Source organism: Pipistrellus kuhlii, unplaced genomic scaffold (genome assembly GCF_014108245.1).
Source record: "Pipistrellus kuhlii isolate mPipKuh1 unplaced genomic scaffold, mPipKuh1.p scaffold_m20_p_10, whole genome shotgun sequence".
Taxonomy (NCBI): Eukaryota; Metazoa; Chordata; class Mammalia; order Chiroptera; family Vespertilionidae; genus Pipistrellus; species Pipistrellus kuhlii.
In genome coordinates this window covers 21,234,645-21,257,390 of record NW_023425405.1, presented here as the reverse complement: position 1 = coordinate 21,257,390, position 22,746 = coordinate 21,234,645, and the positions used below count along the sequence as shown (strand labels likewise).

Genomic DNA, 22,746 nt, shown 5'->3' with positions numbered 1-22,746 from the left:
ACCTCCCAAAAGACAAAACTCTTACTACCATCCCTTTTGGAGTTAGGACTTGAATATATGCATTGGAGACACAAACATGTAGTTCATAATAGGTATCTTGGTGGAGGAGAGCATAGAAAGATATATGCCCCAATTATGAATTTTCTATCTCTTTGTAACTCTGGATGATATATTTGTAGAGCCCTTAATATCACCTATTGCTGCCAGGAGGATAAAAGTCCAAATTCCTGAGCTTAGCATTCAAGGCTCTTAACTAGTTGGTCATAATTAATGTGTCTGTCTTATTTCCTTAGTTCTCATTGAGTTGCGTTTATGTTTGTGTATAGCCTAAATTCATTTCATATATAACTTTTCTTTGTTAAATAAGTAGCCTTAGATCTACTTAATGAAGCATATCAGGCTTCTCTCCGGGAACAAATAAGTTGAAAGATTCCCGCTCCCTCCGAAATGTTTTTCTACCCCACCTCATCACCAGCATCAACATACTCCTACTCACCTAACCACCTCAGGTAGAGGGAAGATTTAGAGACCTGACAAAATAAGTGAAATATATAAGAGATGAAAGATCAGGGTGGGCAAAGAGAAAGTTGAAAAGACAATTTTTTTCATGCCATCCCAAAGTTTCTTTTCAGCACATCTTGTCACTTTATATCACTTACAAATTTGTGCATGGGTAGGGGCCAGCTGGCCCACCTAATCAGGGGCAATAGGGCCAGGCTGGCTGAGGGGAGGGGCCGCAGGCAGTTGGCCAGCCCTGCCCCCTGGTTGAACTCCTGGTCGAACTCCCAGTCGAGGGGACAATTTGCATATTAGCCTTTTATTATATATGATTATATTTAAAAACTGATACGAAGATCAAAGAACACTATAAGTAAAGAAAACTATAGACAATAGAACCCACTATTTATTACTTATTTCTGGGAACAACTGAAAGGCTTTTAGATAAGGCTAACTTATAAAAAGGAATGTGGTACATAGGAAAGAGTAGTGTCAAAAACACCTGAAAGGTAAGAAGATTGAATTTTATTCAGACTACTGCAATAAGAAGACATCCCAGACTCGAAAATCAGTGTCTCAGCAGGATTGTTTTGCCTTAGATTGTTACTGATAGGACTAGAAAGGTTAAAGGTGGGGCGATTTATAGTGAGGCTGATTTGCTGTTGGGGGACTTCTTGGTCAGCTGTTTCAGTTTAGCTAGTTTCAAGGGGGAAACACTTTTTAAGCTCATAATGGGGAGTTGGAGGGTCAGTGTCTGGTTTAGGCAAAAGGGGAAAGGTCTGCACTTGACCTTGTCACAGGTAACCAGGGAGTCATCCAAAGACTATGGGTGCCATGAGAAAGTCTCTTCTAACTTAAATGGGGAAGGACAGCATTTCCCAAAATACAAGATTCCTACTGCTGTATTCTGAGAGCACAGTTCAAACTGTCAGAGGAAATCTGTCGACTCAATTCCAAGACCTGACTTTGCCACTAACTTCAATGAAGACCACAGCCCCCTCATCTCTAAAATCAGGGAAGGGGAATGATTTCTTAAACATCTTTCCTACCCCAGTGTTTGATGAATCTATGAGAATGGCTCTAAGAGGGAATCTGGAAAAGAGGAGATGACAAGTGAGGGCAGGGAGAGAGGTTGGAGATCACAAAGAGAGGAGGGGCCAACATAGAAGGGCTATGTCATAGAGAGGGGTGGGGAAATGACAACTCGTGACTCCTGAGATTTTTAGGGTCAGAGAAGAGGCACCAGGATCTTGACTGGGTCGGCTCCTTCCTCTCTGCTACTCTCAGCAGAGACGGCTCTCAGCTTTGATAAAGACTATTTTGAACACTACTGTAAGATCCTTGCTTCTCCCCCCTAACCCCAAATTAATGTCCATCCCTCCCCCAATTGTTCTTGACAGGGACACTTAGACTGAAGGTTGGGATCATTTCCAGTTTGATCCAACTTGTCTGCTCCTGGTGACATCGTGACCCACCATGAAGTGCTGTCTCATCTTCACTCTCCTGAGTGTAGCTGGTGAGAGTCTGGGCCCTTGTTGCAACCTTGGGAGAGATGGGGTGGTGTAGGGAAGTGTTGGAAAGGTAAGTCGCTAGCCACACTGAAGAAATAGGAAGCTGAGGGCATTTCTTTCAATGAACTGTTAAAGGAACAAAAGGAACCAATTCTCATGCACAGCTCATCCCGTCAATGCTCTCTCCAACCCTCTGAGGCCTGGGAGCATGGTAGGGCATGTAACTATTAATAATAAGTGCCCTAGCCTTGAGCCTGATTTCCTAGATTGCCACGTTTCCTGGACAGCCACAGGAAAAGTATGTCTTCCCTTTATGTGGGCAGATGGACTTTAGAAGAGTGAGCACAGAAAAATGTGGAACCATCAAAGGCTCTGGAAGGCTCCTGGCCCTAACCTAAGCTTTTCCATTCCTTTCACCAGCAAAGTCAGGGAGTATTTCATTTTTTACTTCCATGCCTGACAAAGACATGTGTTAGTTCCTTTAATGAGCATAACTTGAGTGATATGGTTGATTTCCCCTGATTTAAAATATATATATTTAATATAATATGAAGACCTTGATTTTATCTTTGAAAAATCTTAGGCTGGGAAACATTACCCTAGCCCAGTGGTTGGCAAACCATGGCTCGAGAGCCACATGCCGCTCTTTGGCCCCTTGAGTGTGGCTCTTCCACAAAACACCATGTGAGGGCGCTCACGTACAGTGCAATTGAAACTTCATGGCCCATGCGCAGAAGTCGGTTTTCAGCCTGGGCGAGTCTATTTTGAAGAAGTGGCGTTAGAAAACTCAAGGGGCCAAAGAGACACATGTGGCTCCCGAGCCGCGGTTTGCCGATCACTGCCCTAGTGAATCCTCACTTCTCAACTTCTTTGTCTCTCTTTCTCCATTAATTATTTAGGATTTATTCTGGTCAAATATTCTAAAACTGAAATGTCACACTTATCAGAAGATTTTACTATTCCTTACATGGTCTATCTGAAGTCCAGCCCAGAGCCCTGTGTGGGGTCTCTCATTCACCCAGAGTGGGTCTTGACCGCTGCTCACTGCCCCTTACCGTAAGTATCCTTTAGCTCTTGGAAGCCATGAGGGATATATTTAAACAAAAGTAGGTTTGATGAGGCATCCCAACCAGTTTTAATGGCATTCTGGGGGGATTTAGAGGAACCCAGGAAGAGGAAAGATCTTCCCAATGGGGAAAATCGTAAGAGGAGGTCAATAGAAAGGTGTCAAAAGACTCTTTCCCATGGAGAGTAAATAATATGCTTTCATTCAATGTATTTATTGAATATTTACCATATGCCTGGGACTGATTAATGCACTGAGAAAACTGGAAGGGAATAAGATGGAAATAAATTTTCCCTCATAGATCTTACATTCTGGTAGAGAAAGTAAGCCAAAATAAATAGATGGCCAAAAAGAAAACATAAAAAGAATGGCAAGCTGTAAAAAGCAAGAATGCTTTAGTTAGGTGGTCATGTGAGGCCTCTTTCAAGAGATGAGACCCACAGGATGAAGAGGAGGCAGCCAAGTAAATAAAGCCTGGGGAGTAGAGGGTCTGATGTAGCAGAGGTATTGGCTGAGTGTAATGAGGACAGGGGACGTTCAAAGAATGAGAGTAATGTGCTAGGCAGGCCATGTGATACAGGAAAAGGGCAAGAGTGCACTGCACAAAGTAATGCTATTCCTTGCAATTCTCAGAATCTCTGTTGTAATTGGTTCAGAATGTGTTGTGTGATTGGGACCTATTCAGATTTTCATGGGTATACAAGGGTCATTTCAAACTCAGAATTCTTAGCCACCTGGTTATTTAAAACGATTCACTAGAACACAGATTGAACCCTTGATCTGAAATTTATAAGAAATATCAATACAAAGGAAATAAAGACAGTTCATCTCCTTTAAGAACTGAAGTTGGAAATTCTGATTTTTTTTTTCCCTCAGCCACATCTAATGCATGAAGTGTCCATTTTAGTAGGGAATGGCTTTTGTATCTGGTGCATGACTAGTTTTCTGGCAATGCAAGAGAGTAGGTTTGAGTTAGTCCAGGGAGTATAATGAAAAATGATAAATGGGAATCCTAACAGCCTACAAAGAGTCTATGGTCAATGTAGGTGGCACATGGTAAATATAATGATATGTGTGAGAGGAGCTGGGGAGGAGACTAAGAATATCTAGAAACAAAGGGTACGATATGCTTGCTCGAGAGTTGTTTGGGACAGATGGACTGTGTTGCCAACTCTATTACCTGATCATTCAAGTGATCCAAATCATCATAATCATCATCATCATCATCACAACAATTAGACTATACAGGCGTGGTTTAGGTGGCAGATACCATGCATTTATTATATGGTATAATATACATTGACTCTAAAATGGCAATCCTGTAAACTATTGTTATCACTATTTTACAGCCAAGACAGGTCACTTCAGTTCTCAGGTCTAAGAGGTAAAATTAAGATGATTGTAGAAAGTCACCTCTAACATTTCTTGCAGTTCTGACATTCTGTGACCCTGTTCTTTTCCATCTCTCTGCCCTCTTTCTTCCAAAGAGTTAAAATTCGACTGGGAGTTAATCAACCCAGCATCAAACATAAGAAAGAGCAGATTCGGAATAACACATTGACCATTCCCTACCCTGAATTCAATGCAAAAACTTTGGAAAATGACCTGATGATGATAAAACTGTCCCAGGCTGCTGTGCTCAACACCTATGTGGGAACCATAGCCATAGCTTTGGAATCTTTATCTTCTAATGATTCCTGCTTTATCCCAACCTGGAGTTGGAATGACTATAAAAACTGTAAGTGTTTGACTGTGTTCTTTGAGCTGGGGAAAACATAGAGGGATATATTTAAAGAAAATAGGGGATATGAGTTAATGTTCTTAGTCTTAGAGAGATTGCTTTCAGGATCTAATAATACCAGGATTAGAGGCCAAAAGATAAAAATCAAAGAGACTGATATAGGGCCAATGAGACATTAACAAATGAAGCAGGCAATTATTACTACATCTGTAGAACCAAGATCCCAGGAACTGAATCTAAACAAAGATGGGTTAGTATATTACTCTAAAGACAATATCAAGGCATGTTGTAAGAGGGTGGCTTGCTGTCTCATGGACAGCTACTAAAAATCCACCAAGCAATTAATGAGACAGCAGTGGGAAAACCATACAGAATGTGTGTTATAGGAAAGGAACCAAAGATGTTTCCCTCCCCCAACCACGGACAACCAACCTATCTTGATGGTGATTCACTTAAGTGGACCTGAAGAGAGAAGTAGTGGTTGAGAAAACCCTCTCCTGACACTGTGGCTGTTTCCATGAAGGCAGTGCTACTCTTAGACCTACTGCTCCATCTAATAGTTCCCACATAGGAGTGGGGACTAGTAGGGTACATAGGAGTTATTATGACATCTCTGATTGTGTCTCTGAGTGTCTCCCTGGCCTGGCATGCCTTGGAAGAATTGCCAGAACCCATGTTGCAGGCACATATTCCTCTCCCCTCTGAGCTCTGCAGGATCACATCAAGGGCATTTTATAAAGTTGTTTTCTTACACTTTTGTTGGTCCTTGGTGGTCTTTATTTTATATGGTTGCTCACAACCATTCTGTTCTCTTTTAAGTATTGTCAATGGATAATGGAATCAATATTCAATATCTAAAATGAAATGATAAAGCTAAATTTATGGCTTATTATAGTAAGGAAGAGCAATACTGAGCAGAGCAGAGTACTGGCTTTTGGGGGGGTTTGTCGGAAGCTTTCTGGACAGGGATTGGAAGATTTTCAGAGGCTAAAGAGAGTTGACATCATCTGTAGAGGCATGCTTACTTGGGTGAGGTTGTTGATTGGTTGGCACTGAGGCATGTCTTTTGGAGGGGGCTCTGATTGGCTGATTTTAAAAGTGACACTGATTGATTAGCTTGCCAAAGCTGTGTCCACTGAGGCAAATTGTCATGGATATTAATCAGGTTTAAACCTCATTGGTGGCTACAGAACAATCCATCTGTTCTGTAAAAACAAAAAGTGAGAACTTTAAAAATCATTCTGTTTTTATAAAAACAAAAGTAGGAACTTTTATATTCATCATATTTGACATCTTCATTTTCAATTTAGAAGCAACATTCCTGGGAATCTAAGTAAATATATTTTCCGAACAAATAAAAAAATTATGATTTTAATCTTTGACTTTATAAGTCTTATTCAAAGTAATTACATCACTTTTACACAAGCAATTTATTACATACCATTTGAAAACAAAATATAACTATGCAAAGGTTTTACCACATAGGCTCTGCGGTCAGGATCACGATGACAAACGAATTCTATAAACTCTCTGATGCAAGGCTCCCAATAGCTATTCATTGTTTTAAGTAATAAGATTACTCTCATCTCGTTTGTTCTACATATTGCAATTCAATTCCTATTAAAATTAAAAACTGAACATAAATCCTCTCTCTTCTGACCCAACACTTTCTGGTCTAATACTTTACGACATTACACTCCTGAGAAAAATCCTGCTCTATAAATAACATTAGGCATTGCTTGAAAAATGTTTGGTCAATTTTTCTTTTCCCCTTGCTATTCACTACCAAAGATTAAAATTATATAATATCTTGGTTAGAATCTTTGCATCCTGAGTTTGGCAGGATAGTAACAATTGCTGTAGTAGAGATGAATAATATAACTACTTAGGGGAGATATGTGTATATATTTTACACACATACACACATACACATAAATAATCCATTTATAAATAAACATTTTAAAAAACGGTTTTAGCCGAAACCAGTTTGGCTCAGTGAATAGAGTGTCGGCCTGCGGACTGAAAGGTCCTAGGTTCGATTCCGGCCAAGGGCATGTACCTTGGTTGCGGGCACATCCCCAGTAGGGGGTGTACAAGAGGCAGTTGATCGATGATTCTCTCTCATCGATGTTTCTAATTCTCTATCCCTCTTCCTCTCTGTAAAAAATCAATAAAATATAAAAAAATGGTTCTAAACATATTAAAAATAATTTCCTCCCTTTATGACTAAATTTAAAGAAGATGAAGCAGGTGCCAAAAAGCAAATTTTCTTGGAGACAGTTTTTGTGTCCATCTCTTCTCATGGTCACATAATTTTCTCATGAGTTTTCAAAAGTTTCTAATGTATTCATATTAGAGAGAGAACTACAGACCTGATGTCTAATGTAAGTTCTGAATCCACTGGTCTAACACAGAGACACTGAACAAGGAATGCTATGAAGGATGGAATGTTCACTACTGGCAATGAATATTCTCAGGGATCAATGCATTTACAAAATTGGGGATGATCACAAGAGTATATGTGATAAGGACAGTAACACTGGACTTGATTTCTCTTCTCTTTCCCACAGCGAGTGACCCTGACATCCTGACTTGGACAAATCAACATTCTCTTCCCTTCCATAAGTGTAACTTTATGCTTGGTGACAGAATGATCGTCAATATCATGTGTGTGGGACAACCTCTGAATATCATGACTGAAATTAAGGTATCTTTACTTTCTCCAGGCAGGAAGACAGAAAGGGGTCTGTCTGTGATGAGGAGAGGTGATTGTGAGAAAGTAAATGGTACTCATCCAAAAGGCCTGAAGTCCCCCCCCACACACACACACACTCAGTTTCTGGATTTGTCATGAGTCCCCCTTCCTGTCTTTTAGAGTACAAGAAGTTCTGGGAAGAACCATTTGTCCTTTCTTCACCTGCTTGCTCTCAGGTTGGACCAAACTTGACCCAAGAGAGATGAAACCTATGTGGATATTAAGAAAGGGTTGTCACTTCTCAAGAAAAATAAGTCCATCCCCTCAAATGTCCCTGCTTCTTGGGGTTTATTCTTGTTCCATGAGGACTAAGCAACATTGACCTCCTATTCCCTCTCCCTAGCAGGAAGTTTCAGCTGCTCCAGCCATCTGCAGTGGGAGATTGTATGGAATCTTGTCCTGGGCAAAAGGAAGTGTCACTATGGGAAGTGAAGGATTCTTCACAAAAATTCATCCCTATGCAAGATGGATCCTAAAAATCATAAACAGCTATTAAGGCTCCTCTGTTCCTTCACCCCCTCAGTGCAACATCTTCATGATTTCTACACTGGATCCCCAACTCCTTTGAGCTTTCTTATTCTTGAACAGAATCCAAATAAAAAGCATCCAATTTAAAAAATGGCATTAGGAACTCATGCTGTGATCCCTGACCTCTATATAATACATCTGTGGATGTACTGACTGTGAGTAAAAAAAATAAGGAATTGTCTGGGTTAATACCCAAATTTCTGACTTGGACAACTGGGTAGGTGGTGGTTCTCAACGATAATACAAACAGAACCAATGCTTTTATGTAAAAAGGATCAGGAGCGTGGACATGAGTTGGGAGAGATGAGGCATGTTATTTTGACATCCTTGAACGACATGTAGACCACCATTTCTAACAGACAGCTGGAGACAAAGCTCTGGATCTCAAATGGCATCTGGACAATGAAAGCTAGGGAGGCCTATATTTGTGGGTAACAGCTGCAGACTTTGGTAGAGTTTTGTAATTTTTTTTCCCTTTTATTTATTTATTTATTTATTTATTTTTATTTATTTTTTGAGTTTTGTAATATTATGAAGAGTTCTGATAGGTGCTTAGTCCTCTCATAGTGGCATATACTGGGGATATGTACAGCATAGAAGACCCATTGACCAAGATACCTAAAAATTTGAGGATTCCAAATAACACAAAATTTGGGGTTCAGAGTGCTTTTTGAGAGGCCATGGAGTTACATGTGTGTGGGGGGGGCAATGTGACATAGGTAAAGAAAAACAGAGAGAGTCAGTGATATGGGGGTAGAGAGAATCATCCATTAGAAAGATGCTCTGTATAGAAAAAAAGAGGTTTAGAGAGCCATCTTATGAGGGAGACAGTGAATCTGTGTGTCAGTATGGATTGCAGTGGTAGGTTAGTTCTTGAACATTGATATACTCTGAGCCTGGATGCTTTTAAAAAATATATATTTTCTTGATTTTTTTACAGAGAGGAAGAGAAAGGGATAGAAAGAAACATCAATGAAAAAGAATCATCAATCAGCTGCCTCTTGTACACCCCCCACTGGGGATACGCCTGCAACCAAGGTACAATACATACCCTTAACCAGAATTGAACCTGGGACCTTTCAGTCCGCAGGCTGATGCTCTATCCACTGAGCCAAACCGGTTTCGGCAAGAGCCTGGCTGCTTTTTATCCCTTACCAAAGTTCTCCCAAAAATAGATCTGGGTTTTGACTAAGACCCACAGCTTTATCCTCTCACACAAAAATTATCTCAAATTTGGACACTAGATCATTTCATTCATCTTTGTTTATTTTATAATCCTTCCTAGCAGCCTCATTTCTAGTTGTTCCATGCTTCTTGCCTCTGATTCTCTGTCCAACACTTCCTTCTTTGATCACTTTTTACAACTCTGAAATTATGTCTTCAATGCTTATTGGCAATCCTGTATTTCCCAAGTCCATTGTCTGTGTAATGCTCCATAATGGTCATCCTCCTCTCTCCTCTAGCCTCAGTGCTCACCGTCAGCAGATGATCTCTGGGAGTAGAGGGCTGGGGAAACCATAAAAAAATACCTCATGCAACTTCCCACCACCCAACTTGCATTTTTTTTTCCTTATTCATTCCTTCCTACCCCACCCTACCCCCACCCCATCCTTCCTGGAAGTGAGCCTTCCTGGAAGTGAGGCCCACTAGTTTTAGCTTCCATCTCCACCTTTGAAATCTGACTTCCTCATGGACTTGCTTTATTGTTTATCTCTCCTTTACCTTATTTTTCAACTCTCTCAATCTATTGACTTCTTCGGTTGCCATCTAAGCAAGATAAAACCTCACCCATCTAAATTACAGAGCCCAAGGACATTCTCCCTTGATCTACTCTATCATTGCCTCCTCTGTCTTCTTCATAGAAAGTTCTTGACAATTACTGAAAGTTATATTTTATAAAATTCTTCTCTCTCTCTCTCTCTCTCTCTCTCTCTCTCTCTCTCTCTCTCTATATATATATATATATATATATATATATATATATATATATGCTTTGCTCTCTTATGAGCCCTAGTTCATCTTCCCAGTATGTCTTCCTTTGGTTAACTTCTACTCATTCTTCAAGCCTCAAGCATCACTTCCTCAAGGAGGTCTTCTTCTTAACCTTACATGGGAAAACTTCTATGTATTTCTCTAACTCTCTTTACTTTCCTCATTGTGACATTCAGTGGCAAGTCTTATCACACCTGTTTCCCCTATTAGTCTTTATGGTCTATGAGGATACAATTCTCATCTCTCTCACCATTAAATCATTAATATCTAATAAAATATCAGCACACAATATCCATATGTGTTAGTTTTCTATTGCTGCATAAAAGCCTTATCACAAATTGAACAGCTCAAAACATTATCTCACAGTTTCTGTAAGTCAAGAGTCCAGCTATATCTTAGCTGGGTCTTTTCTTTAGGTCTAGGAAGGTTCCAGGGAAGAATTTGTTTCTAAGCTTATTCAGGTGGTTGGCAGAATCCATTCCTTGTGGTACTCTGACACAGGACCTTCGCTTTTTACTGGCTATCGGCTGAATGCTGCCCTCAAGCCCTTAAGATGGTCCTTAGTACAAAGAAGCCATGCACACACAATTTTTTTGCCAAGTGGGCTTTCTCAGCATGGCTGCTTGCTTCAAGTGGGAAGAATCTCTCTCAAGCATATTATCAAGGTGATGAAATATATATAAGCATGATCATGGGGATGACATCACCTAATTTCTGTCATATTCTATTTGTTAGAAGCAAGTAATAGGTACTACCCACACTCAAGGGGAGGCATTATGCAGGGCATGAACATGCATGGGCCCTCGGGTCTGTCTTCCACAACATTCAATAGAACTTTGTTAAATAATGAATGTATTGACTAAATAACAATGTATTTGTTAAATAATTTAATGTAGGAACTAGGTAAAGACTTCTGATGTCTTAAATATGCAAGGCTTATTTAATAAGGCTTTTCAGGATTGAATCCTTGCTTGTCTCTCCATCCAGCTCTTCACACTCTCCCTATAACACTCATAGTTCCACAAACTCTCCATGTTATTTCACACGTTCATGCCTTTACAGAAGCCTCTCTTCTTTTTGAATTATTTTTCTCTTCTTTTGATGCCAGACAAGTTCCTTCCCTTTCTCTAAGCCCCAAGTGTAACTCTCGGTTGTTTTCTTACACACATTGTGGGTTGAAGAGGTGTCCTTAGCATTGTGCTCCAAGGCATCTACTTCCATTTAAAAAAAATTTCTCCCAAATGTCGCTATGAAAAATGTTAAATATACAACAAAGATGAAAGAATTTTACAGTTTTTACTTATATACCCACCACCTGAATTCTAACATTGAGAAATCCTATTGTTATTAACACCTTACTTTGGTTCAAAACAACTGATAAATCAATATTGATATATTATTATTAACTAAAGTCCATAGTTTATACATTAGGGTTTGCTCTTTATTTTATACACTAGAGCAGTGTTTCCCAACCTTCTCTCATGATGAGAATCACCTGGTGGAGTTGTTAAAACAGATTCCCGGATCCCAACTAAGAAGTGCTAAACTAGAATTTTTGGGAACATATAGGTAAAATTGTATACTTAACTAGTGCTCTAAGACAGATTTTATATACAGAGCACTAAGTTAGGTATGCAATTTTACCTATATGTTCTCAAAAATTCTAGTTTAGCACTTCTTAGTTGGGATTCAGGAATCTGTGTTTTAACAACTCCACCAGGTGATTCTCATCATGAGAGAAGGTTGGGAAACACTGCACTAGAGGCCTGTGAGGTACAGCTACAGTGTTTGGACAGGTTCAAGCCTTGGACTGATGAGAGGGCACAGTCCTCTCATGGCCACGTGCAAGTTCCAGTTTGGAAGGCGGAGCCCTCCCCGCACAATGATAGCCAACAGCTGTAGTTGTAAGCTTGAAACTATGGTCCAAACAAGTGGCCCCACATGCCTAAGTGATAAAGGCTGCAAGTAAACAAAGCTTGATCAGGTGCATGAAATTGAGTAGGATCAAAACTAACAAGAATGCTGTAAACATCTTGACCACGCCCTTACTTTGCCTCATGGCATCTGGCTATAAAATAAAGACACAGCTTGTAGTCTGTGGTTCTGTCTCCCCATCAGGGAAGCAGTCTCCCACCAAGACCCAGCTTTCCTTCTCTTTTCTGTCTTTTCTAAGCCTTTCAGCTGCCCCCACTCAGGGTCACCAAACATGGCAAAGCTGGCGTAGCACAGAAGGCACCCTGTGGCTGAGTATGCCATGGCTGTGCCGGCTCGCCACAGAGGCCCAATGCATGAAATTCATGCAAGATTAGGCCTTCCTTCCCTCTTGTTGCCAGCAGGCATCTGGGACCAGGCTTCCCATGCAGCCCCAGCTTTGTCCGGAAGGACATCTAGTCTAATTAGCATATTGTGATTTTCTTATTATAGATTGCTATGGGTTAGAGAAAAGTATGGAATTTCCTCAAAAAACTAAAAATGGAACTCCCATTTGACCCAGCAACCCTACTCCTATGAATATATCCCAAGAAACTAGAAAAATGAATCAAAAAGGATATATGCACCCCTATGTTCATAGCAGCACAATTCACCATAGCTAAGGTTTGGAAACAGCCTAAGTGCCCATCAGCAGATGAGTGGATTTAAAAACTGTGGCACATCTACACAATGGAATACTATGCTGCTGTAAAAAAGAAGGAACTCCTATCATTTGCAGCAGCATGAATGGAGCTGGAGAGCATTATGCTAAGTGAAATAAGTCAGCCAGAGAAAGTTAAATATCACATGATCTCACGCATTTGTGGATTATAATGAACACCATAAACCGATTAACAAAAACATATCCAGAGACAGAGAAGCATTGATCAGATGCTCAAACCTCAGAGGGAAGGTAGGGGAGGGAGGGGAAAGGGGGAGAGATCAACCAAGAGACTTGTATGCATGCATATAAACATAATCAATAAATGCAGACAACAGAGGGTAAGAGTGAGGGCAGGATTGGGGGGGCACTGGGGGAATAACCACACATTTGTAATACCTTAATCAATTTTAAAAAGGCGCAGTGTCATGTATCCACAATTAGAGCACCATACAGAATAATTTTACTACCCTAAAAATGCCCTGTGCTCCACCTGTTCATCCCTCTTCCTTTCTCCTCAAACTCAGTCAAACACTGATATTTTTACTGTCTCCATAGTTTGCCTTTTCTAAAATGTCATAAATTTGAATCACACGAGGTATATTTTTAGACTGGCTTCTATCACTTGGTAGTATGCATTTATTATGTCTTTCATCACTTGGTAGCTCATTTCTTAAGAATCACCAAATAAATATTCCATTGTATGAACTATATGAACATACCACACTTTGTTCATTCACGTATTTAAGGAGTTCTTGGTAGCTTCCAAGGTTTGAAACTGCCAAACTATCTCCTAAAGTGGCTGTACCATTTGCATTCCCCCAGCAATGAATGAAAGTTCCTTTTGCTCTAATTCTCACCAACATTTGGTGTTTTTAGAATTTTGGATTTTAGCCATTCTGTGAGGTATGTAGTAGTATCTCATTATTGTTTTAATTTGTAAGTCCCTAATGATATGTTGAGAATATTTTCATATGCTATGTGCTATCTGTGTATCTTCTTTGTTGTTATTGACTGAATTGTGTCATCCCAAATTGTACTGTTGAAGTCCCAACAGTACAATTAAAAACAGTCACCCCAGTGTGACTGTTTTTAGAAGATAGGGGCTACAGGAACGAATTAAAGTGAAATGAGGTCATAAGGGAGCAGGCACTAATCTGATATAAAACTAAACAACCAGAGAGATGGCTCAGAATTTCTCCCTCTGTGCAAAGGAAACAGTGAAAAGGCTTCTGTACACAAGCTAAGAAGAAAGCTCTCACCAGACATTAACTTTCTGGCAACTTAATCATGGACTTCTAGTCTCCAGAGCTGTGAGAAAATAAATGTCTGTTGTTTAGATCACACAGTCTGTAGTATTTTGTTATGGCAGCCTGAGCAGACATTTGGTAAGGTGTCTGTTCAGATATTTGACCCCCTTTTTAATCAGGCAGTTTGTTTCCTTATTGTTGAGTTTTAAGATTTCCTTATATATTTGACATGAATGATTTAACAGATAGGTGTTTTGCAAATTTTCCCACCTAGACTGTGTTGAATGGAGGCGAGACCACCCAAGAGGCAGAGACCCCTACCCGGGAAATAACTCCAACTAGCCAATTGCGGAGTCTAATTACAAATTTTATTGCAGATTCGAATCTGGGCTGCCGCCGTGGCAATGGCGCGGCCAGAAGCAGCAGCGGTTACAAAGCTGTCTCTCTCTTTTTAAGCATTCTTCAAACAAGCACATTCCAAACAAGGGGTGGTGGTGGTCTTAACCTTGTGATTGCATGCATCAGCCAGATGGCCTAATCTCCCTCCTTGGTTTGTTCTGCTATCTTAGCCTTGACTATCCCAGACTGCTGATTTGGCCTTCAGCCTTGACTAACCCAGACTGTTAACTTGGCCTTCAGCTTTAACTAACCCAGACTGTTGACTTAGCCTTCAGGTCCGGGAGGGGTGAGTAGCAACTTTCTACCCTCCAGGCAGGGTCAGTTATTTTCCATTTCTCAGACAGTGGTATAGATTTTTAGCTCTGAATATATTGTTTTGTAATTGCCTTTTAATGTCCCTATCATTCCACTAAGCCCATGGTCAGCAAACTGTGGCTCATGAGCCACATGAGTGTGATTCTCCCATAAAATACCATGGCCTGAGCAAGTCTATTTTAAAGAAGTGGCCTTAGAAGAAGTTTAAGTTTAAAAAACGTGGCTCTCAAAAGAAATTTCAATCATTGTACTTTTGATATTTGGCGCTGTAGTCTAATGAGTTTGCCAACCACTGACCTAGGCTATAAACTCTTTGAAGGCAGAAAGTGTCTTCCCATTTAGGCAAATTCAATAGTAAGCACAGAGCCTAGCCCGAGTCAGATGCACAATATAAATTATGGGCTTGCTGGTTGACTAAATAAATGGGACAGTAGTGACATGAAGGAAAGGGCTGATATATCTGAGGAGTAGGTATTTAATGTCAGGCAGAGGAGTTGAGGTCAGCACAAGTGCTGGGTTATAGCCACTGGAGATGAATGTCAATGGCACATAAACAGGTGGTAGCATCACATAGATGGGTGGGGCCAGTATCCTGAATGCAGTTCACAGAAGGATATGATTTCAGAGTTTCTCAAAGGAGGGACCAGAGAAAAGGAGGCTATGGACACACTGTAAGCTTCAACATCTCTCAGGTTAGGTACTTTTTAATGTGATGGGGAGCAAAACATTGATCCATTCTCTACTATGTCAAGGACCAAGTCACCTGATCTCTGTTCTTCTTCTGACACTTGATACTACCACCTACTCTGACTGACAAGCACTTCTTCTGGAGCTGAATCCTACCATTGAAAGAATTAAGATGATAATTTTTCCCAGCCCTTTCTTGCCTTATCTTAATTAATCATTTACTCTCTCTTTTTCTCTTCTCGTCATCCTTTCCAGAAACTCTGAGTTGAACTTCATCCTTTGAAAAGGTTTTTGACACCATTATGAAGTTTATCCTCTTCTGGGTGATCTTGAATCTGCCTTGTGAGTGTTGGCACATTTTTCTTTACTTGTTAAAGATAAATCCCAGAAGCATGAAAGGTGGATAAAGATAGGAACAACATTTCAGACTACAAGTGTAGGTTTGATTCCCTCTCCCTCACTGCTGCCACCATCCCCACCAGGTTTCCTACTGTCTGCCTCACCTCAGGCTAACAGCTGTATGCTTTTGGGGGAGGAATGGACATAGGAACCTCAATACCAGACCTGTTCCTAAGGAAGAGTGAGAGCTGACCCTGAGCCAGTCTAGAACATGATTGAATTTGGTATGAGGTCTTGTCGGGGCATGGTTCCAATATTCAGGCAAAACCCTGGAAGTAATCATAAATCCTCTTTCTCTCACACGCCACATTCAATCTGTTTGGAAATTTTGTTGAATACATATTCTAAATAAATCTGAATCCAATAATATCTTATCACCTCCACTGCTCACCATGAGCCAAGCCACCATTTCTTGCTTGGCTTAAATGATTCTAACAGGCCTCTCTGCTTTATACTCTTACACTCAACTGTATACTCAACACTTCTCTATAAGGAAATTATCATCACTCATTCATCACACATCACACATCCCATTTCACTCAGAGACAAGCCCACGTCCTATAAAGCTCTGTATCACTTCTTTGGCCTCTCTCCTTTCCTGCTCTTCTCCCTCTCACTCACCATGCCAGCCACATTGGCCTCTGTTGATGTTCCTTAAACAGGCATTAGGACTCTTCTCCAGCTGTTTCCTCTGCCTAAATCCCGTTACCCAGGTATCTGATTATCTCCTTTCCCCAGCTTCTTTCTACCGTTCATCCCTCATGTCAACAATATTTACCCTGATTACTAATGTAATTCTGCACAGTGCACCCCCCCCCCAACACACACACAATCCTGCTACTTCCTTCCCCTCTTTCCTTGTTCTACTTTTGTTCCAAAACACTAATCATCATCTAACATACTGTCTCAATTACTTGTGGATTATGTTTGTTATTACTGAATGTCTCCACTCATTAGAATGTATGAGAGCAGAGATATGTCTCTGTATTTTTCACTATATATCGATAGCCCAAGCACCTCGAACAGCCTGGTACCACTAGATACTCAATGTTTTCATTTTGAATGAATGGGTGATTTCCCCTCCTTAGACTCTGTTAGTATTTGGTCTGTTCTTTTAATGGCACATATCGTTCTTCCTTACATTGCTGTTGGGAGGACGGGATGAGATTGGTCAAAGCATTCTAAAACTGATAAAAATAGTGAAGTTCTTCAAGCGTTAATTTAACACACGTCCACTAAATTGTGAAAGGTATTTGAGAAAGCTTGTGTTTTCATTGGAACAATACATATTGATGACTGAAAGGGAAAACACTTTTTATATTTTGAAATACATATGTTTCTATTATCTATAATAATAAAAGCATAATATGCAAATCAACCAAACAATGGAACAGCAGAATGACCCTCCAGACGACCTCCCAGACAACCACTTTATGACATGCACTGGCACCAGGCCAGCAAAGGCGAATGCAATGCGATTGGTCAAGGGGGCCCTGCAATTGCCCCACGATTGCCCCAAAGAGGGAGGCCCAGGCCACCCTTTGCATGGCAATCGATTGTGGAGCCCTGGCCTGGTGGGAAGGGCCTCCCTCTACAAAGCTATCATTCACAGAGCCCTGTGATCAATTGCCCTGCTGAGGGCTGCCCAGGCCACTCAGCTGGCAGTGCTGCAGTGTGTGGGTGGGGCCTCCCTCTGCAGGGGTCGATCCATCATCCCACAAAGTGGGGGACTAGGCCACTAGACAGCTACACTGTGGCAGGTGTGCAGGGCCAGCCAAGCGATAGCACCCCATATCTGTCACCCGCAGTGGGAGGTGACTGGTGGCGGAATGGTGGGCGGGGGAGCAGTGCTGCACAGATGGCAAGCAATGGCAGTGGCAGGGGAGGGGCCAGCTATGGGCAGCCAGGGGAAGGAAAGCCCTGATAGAGCCTGATCAGCCAGAGGAAGGATAGCCCTGATAGGCCCTGATCACTAGCCAGGCCTAGGGACCATACCCAAGGGGTTCCAGATTGAGAGAGGGTGCAGGGCAGGTTTAAAGACAACCCCCCAACCCCACACACACCCCTGAATGAATTTTATGCACTGGGCCTCTAGTTTTCTTAATAATTTAAACAAAGTAAGCTAGATTACAAATTCAGCTTGCAGTTGAAGATATTGGAGAGAAAATAGGGAGATTTGGGTCTATTAAGTAAATTTCCTCGTTTTTTCCAAGTGATCTCTGAAAAAAAACAACCCTCAGAATTTCCTGTCTATGCTTCTCTTTCCAGGTGCTTTGGCCTATGACCCAAATTACATACATGACATCACTCCCCCGTATTTGGTCTATTTGAAATCTGATTACTTGCCCTGCACTGGAGTCCTGATCCACCCCCTATGGGTGATTACAGCTTCAACCTGCAACTTACTGTGAGTAATAAGCCCCAATGCCCCTCTATTCTTGGGGTGCTCAGATTGGGAACAGACCCCTGCATGGGACTGATTAGTTAAATAGGATTTAGGGATGCCTCTGGGGATGTTCAGTAATAGAGAAATAAGCCTGTGGGGATGAGCTAATAAAGGGCCAGAAGGATGGATAAACCATCTCTGTTAAGTCCTCTCAAGAACACCCATATTGTTCCAGGAATCTTAAGGTGGTATTGGGGGTTACAAAACCATCAAACCCCACTGAAGAAGATGTACAAGTGGTTGGCTACTCGAAGATGATTAATCACCCGTACTTCTCAATCACTTCTATTGAGAATAACCTGATGTTGATCAAGTTGGAAAGATACATTGAAGTCAATGACTACGTGAAACTGGTCAGCCTGCCCCAAGAACCTCCCAGCGAAAACACCATGTGCACGGTCTCCACCTGGGCTTACAACATCTGTGACATCTGTGAGTGACCCCAAGATCCTCTCTCAGAATCAGACATGCTTCTTTCTCTTCTCTACTCTTGGCTTCTACAATTCTCCCAGTTCTTTCTTTTAACCTCTTTATTCGTCTGTTTTATCTCCTTTACCCTCTCCCTAAACCTCACTTAGGGAGTCCCTCAAGCCTTTTCCTCTACTGTATCTTTCTATAAATTTTGCTTTCATATAAAATAGAAGTAGTGTTGGTAGAAAGAAGACATTTGTATTCTGGTCCTATTTTGCTGTGGGATAATGGGCCACTTCACCATGGACCCTCTTAACTCTAAAATGTGGTTTAACCTATATTAGATGTTTTCAAACTATTCTAGGCAATTAAGAAAATTACCTTTAAATATCATAAAATAATGCTTACGTATTAAACATAAGGTGAATTCCTGATATTGTGCTTAGTCAGGCAGACCTTCCTGATGCAAGATTGTGATAGACATAAATAGTGAAAAGTTTAAGAAAAATATTTCTGAAACATTTTGAACTGGTGATATTCTGAACATTCTCTCATGTATTCAGCAAAAAATGACTCTCATAATTTTATCAGTAAAAGTCTCTATTTGTAATTTGAAACCACCAAACTGCATGTTCTAACTCAACTTTCTTCTATGTCACACTTTTTAGATTCCATTAAAAAAAATACACACACACACAACTTTGAATACACTAATACAGCTTTCTCTTGGTTAAGTTTTGTGCCTGTCTACTGCCTATCTCATTCCAAAAATTTCATTCAAATTTTATCAACTGTTTGTAGCTGTGAACCAAGATAGTGAATACTGGGGAAGTGCGAAAACTGATCAAGTATAAGAAAAATAGCACTATGATATTGTCTCTTAGGAAAAACTATTGATTGAATTTTACTCATGAGTAACTTATTTAAATATATTTAATATACATCAGATACTAGAAACCATAGTATAGGAAGAGAGTCATTTTCAACAAGCCTGTCAGATTACTTTCATCCTCCCACTGCTACTCTTTTTTCTAGAAGCAAGAGGTGGCTATACACTTATCCTAGTAATCCCGCCATTACTGCAACCTTTTTCAACTGTTCTTCAGTCAATACCTTCACACCTTGGGCTACATTTAAAAAATATATATTTTAAAGTAGAAATTCTTATTTCCCCAGCTTTATTGAGGTATAATTGACAGATAAACACCTCATATATTAAAGTTGTATAATACCATTTATATGTATTATATAAATACAGTGATGTGATGCCCCAATCAAGCTAACTATGCATTACCTTACATATTTGCTCTGTTTGTATGTGTGTGTTGAGAGCATTTAATATCTATGCTCTTAGACAATTTCAAATACACAAAAATATAGTCACCATGCTGTGCATTAAACCCTCAGAACTTCTTCATCTTATAACTAAAAGTTTATACCCTTAAGTCAACATACCTCCATATACCCCACCTGGAGCATCAGCAACTGCCATTCTAGTCTATTTCCATGAGTTCAGCTTGTTTAGATTCCACACTTAGGGAAGATCATATAGTATTTGGATTTCTGTGTCTAGCTTATTATGTTATTATAATGTCCTATCTAGACAAATAAAAATTCTTTGTCTTTTGAGAGTCAATTTGAGTTCTGAAAACAGGCAAACGTCCATCAGGCGATCAGTATGTCTGATTTGTTTTGGTTGCCAAGGACAAGTGACTTACAAAAAAAAAGTGCAGTTTATTTTTATCTGCCTCATGAAGTAGTGAAGTAAGCATTTCTTAAAAATTCTTTTCCATTTCTGCAACATGCTGTACACCTTGAAACTAATACAAAATAATATTTATTTTCAACTGCAATTAAAAATATTATTTATATATATTTTTAAAAAATGCATTCCCAGAAGAAATGCTCAGCCATACCATTATTGCTGGACTGGAAAATAAAACAAAGAACATAAAAAATTTTATTTGGCCAAGACCGGTTTGGCTCAATGGATATAGCGTCGGCTTGGGGACTGAAGGGCCCCCGGGTTCGATTCTGGTCAAGGGCATGTACCTTGGTTGCGAGCATATCCCCAGTAGGGGGTGTGCAAGAGGCAGCTGATCGATGACTGTCTCTCACTGATGTTTCTAACTCTATCTCTCTCCCTTCCTCTCTGTACAAAAATCAATAAAATATATTTTAGAAAAATTTATTTGTAAGAATAAATATACCATTTACAGATAAAGAAATTCAAATAAACATAATCCTATTAGAAAAACAAAATAAACTACTTTCCCAATGAAAACTCCTTGGCAAGAATACCTAAAATAAATATTAATATTACTTTATTTTTGTTTATCTCATTCTGTTGCACTGAAATAAAAAACACACAAAAACTTTGCCATGAGTCTTCACAGTCTAAAGTATTTGCAAAACATTGATATAAAGGAAATAACTTGAATTAGAAATCAAGAGACCAACTTTTAAGTTCTTTAAAGAACTTTTAAATTCTCATGTTATAGGTTTAAAAAAAATCATTTTTTGAGTTAATTTTGTGAGCATATACTGGATTTTTTTAATCTGACAAATGAAAAACTAAGTATAGAGCTCTCTAAATTCCTTTAAGCTCAAAATAGACATATAGAACTTTAAGGGTACAAACGTGCAATTAGTAGATAAACAAGTCCTGGAAATCTAATGCACAGTATGGATTATTTTGTATTATAATCCAACTTGCTAAGAGACTACATCATAATTATTTCCACCACAAAAAAGAAATTATAATTATGCGACATGATATTGATTCTAACTATTGCCACAATGGCAATCATATTACACTATAAACATATCAAATCAGCATGTACACCTTAAATGTACACAACATTGCAAGTCAAATATATTTCAATAAATTAAAAAGAAGTCAGTGGCCCTAAACAGTTTGGCATAGTGAATAAAACATTAACCTAAAGGGTCCCAGGTTCGATTGGTGTCAAGGGTCATGTACCTTGGTTGCAGGCACAGCCCCAGTAGGGGGTGTGCAAGAGGCAGCTGATCGATCTTTCTCATTGATGTTTCTAACTCTCTACCCCTCTCCCTTCCTCTCTGTGAAAAAAAATCAATAAAATATTTTTTACAAAGGAGTCAGTGATAAATTTAAAATATGGGACAAATAAAAAATATGAAAGCTAAATAAATAAATAAAACTTCATTTCACAGGACTCTCTTTAAATTTTCCAGAAAAAATTTTTTAAGTAATTTGTTTCATTTCATTGTAGAGATCAACTTTCAAGAGTTTAATCTGTTTTGTAAGGAGATAGACATTTATATCATGAGAAATTATACAAATATACTTTCCTGTTGTCCTAGCTGTCACAGTTCTGATTTCTCTCAATATTTGGCCTCTTTTCCTTTCTGCTGGGAGAAGAGGAAATATGCTGAAGAAGAGGGAAAAAAGAGAAGGTTTGGTATCTGAGGACATTTTACTTCTCTCTTTCCTATAGCCAAGGACCCTGACTCACTGCAGAATGTGAACATCTCTGTTATCTCCAAGACTGATTGCCGCAACGCCTATAAAAGTTATGACATCACACAAAGTATGTTGTGTTTGGGCATTGTGCCAGGAAGAAGGCGGTCCTGCAAGGTGAGCTATTCTCAATATCTTCCTGTTCCCATTTTGGTCCAGTGCCTTTTGCCAGAAAGATAACCCAGTTTCCTTTTTCTTGGCAGGAAGTCTCAGCTGCCCCAGCAGTCTGCAATGGGATACTTCAAGGAATCCTTGCTTTTACTGATGGATGTGTTTTGAGAGCTGATGTTGGCATCTATACCAGAATCTTTAACTATGTACCCTGGATTGAAAGTACAATTCAAAACAACTGAGCTCCCTTTGCAGGAATTCTGGACCATTTGACACAACCTGTACCCATGTCCAGCCTCACAAGCAACTCTAAATAGACTTCTTGGGTTCCATCCTGCTTACTTGTCTCATTTCTGTACAACAGAGAAGGTGACTTGTACATACCTGTACTGTGACTATATGCGACAATCCTCCAATTTCCCCTGTCAATGAAGATGGCAAACTCAGTTCCCCTTAGACAGTTAAAGTTTATGAAATGGGGATAGTGTTCTTTCTAACAAGTT

General features: G+C 39.8%; 2 protein-coding genes across 2 annotated transcripts; both read left to right on the top strand.

The window, feature by feature from the left end:
• The first annotated feature begins 1,974 nt into the window (after nt 1–1,974).
• Nucleotides 1,975–8,104, top strand: LOC118711093 (serine protease 58-like). Its single transcript, XM_036424050.2, has 5 exons — nt 1,975–2,014; nt 2,909–3,065; nt 4,563–4,813; nt 7,387–7,523; nt 7,918–8,104. Exons 1-5 carry the CDS (start codon nt 1,975–1,977, stop codon nt 8,065–8,067), a joined length of 735 nt encoding a protein of 244 aa, XP_036279943.1. The 3' UTR covers nt 8,068–8,104.
• A 7,572-nt stretch (nt 8,105–15,676) lies between these two features.
• On the top strand, nt 15,677–22,485 carry PRSS58 (serine protease 58). The gene is made up of 5 exons (XM_036424455.1): nt 15,677–15,716; nt 18,042–18,180; nt 18,395–18,651; nt 22,110–22,249; nt 22,336–22,485. The coding sequence occupies exons 1-5, from the start codon at nt 15,677–15,679 to the stop codon at nt 22,483–22,485; spliced, it is 726 nt and encodes a 241-aa protein (XP_036280348.1).
• Nucleotides 22,486–22,746: the final 261 nt, after the last annotated feature.

Excerpts from the sequence above, each read along its gene's own strand:
- LOC118711093 (XM_036424050.2), top strand. The coding sequence starts at position 1,975 with ATGAAGTGCTGTCTCATCTTCACTCTCCTGAGTGTAGCTG. Across the intron at positions 3,066-4,562 it reads GCTGCTCACTGCCCCTTACC|AGTTAAAATTCGACTGGGAG; the intron begins GTAAGTATCCTT and ends TTTCTTCCAAAG. Across the intron at positions 7,524-7,917 it reads ATATCATGACTGAAATTAAG|GAAGTTTCAGCTGCTCCAGC; the intron begins GTATCTTTACTT and ends TCTCCCTAGCAG.
- PRSS58 (XM_036424455.1), top strand. The coding sequence starts at position 15,677 with ATGAAGTTTATCCTCTTCTGGGTGATCTTGAATCTGCCTT. Across the intron at positions 15,717-18,041 it reads GGTGATCTTGAATCTGCCTT|GTGCTTTGGCCTATGACCCA; the intron begins GTGAGTGTTGGC and ends TTCTCTTTCCAG. Across the intron at positions 18,181-18,394 it reads GCTTCAACCTGCAACTTACT|GAATCTTAAGGTGGTATTGG; the intron begins GTGAGTAATAAG and ends ATATTGTTCCAG.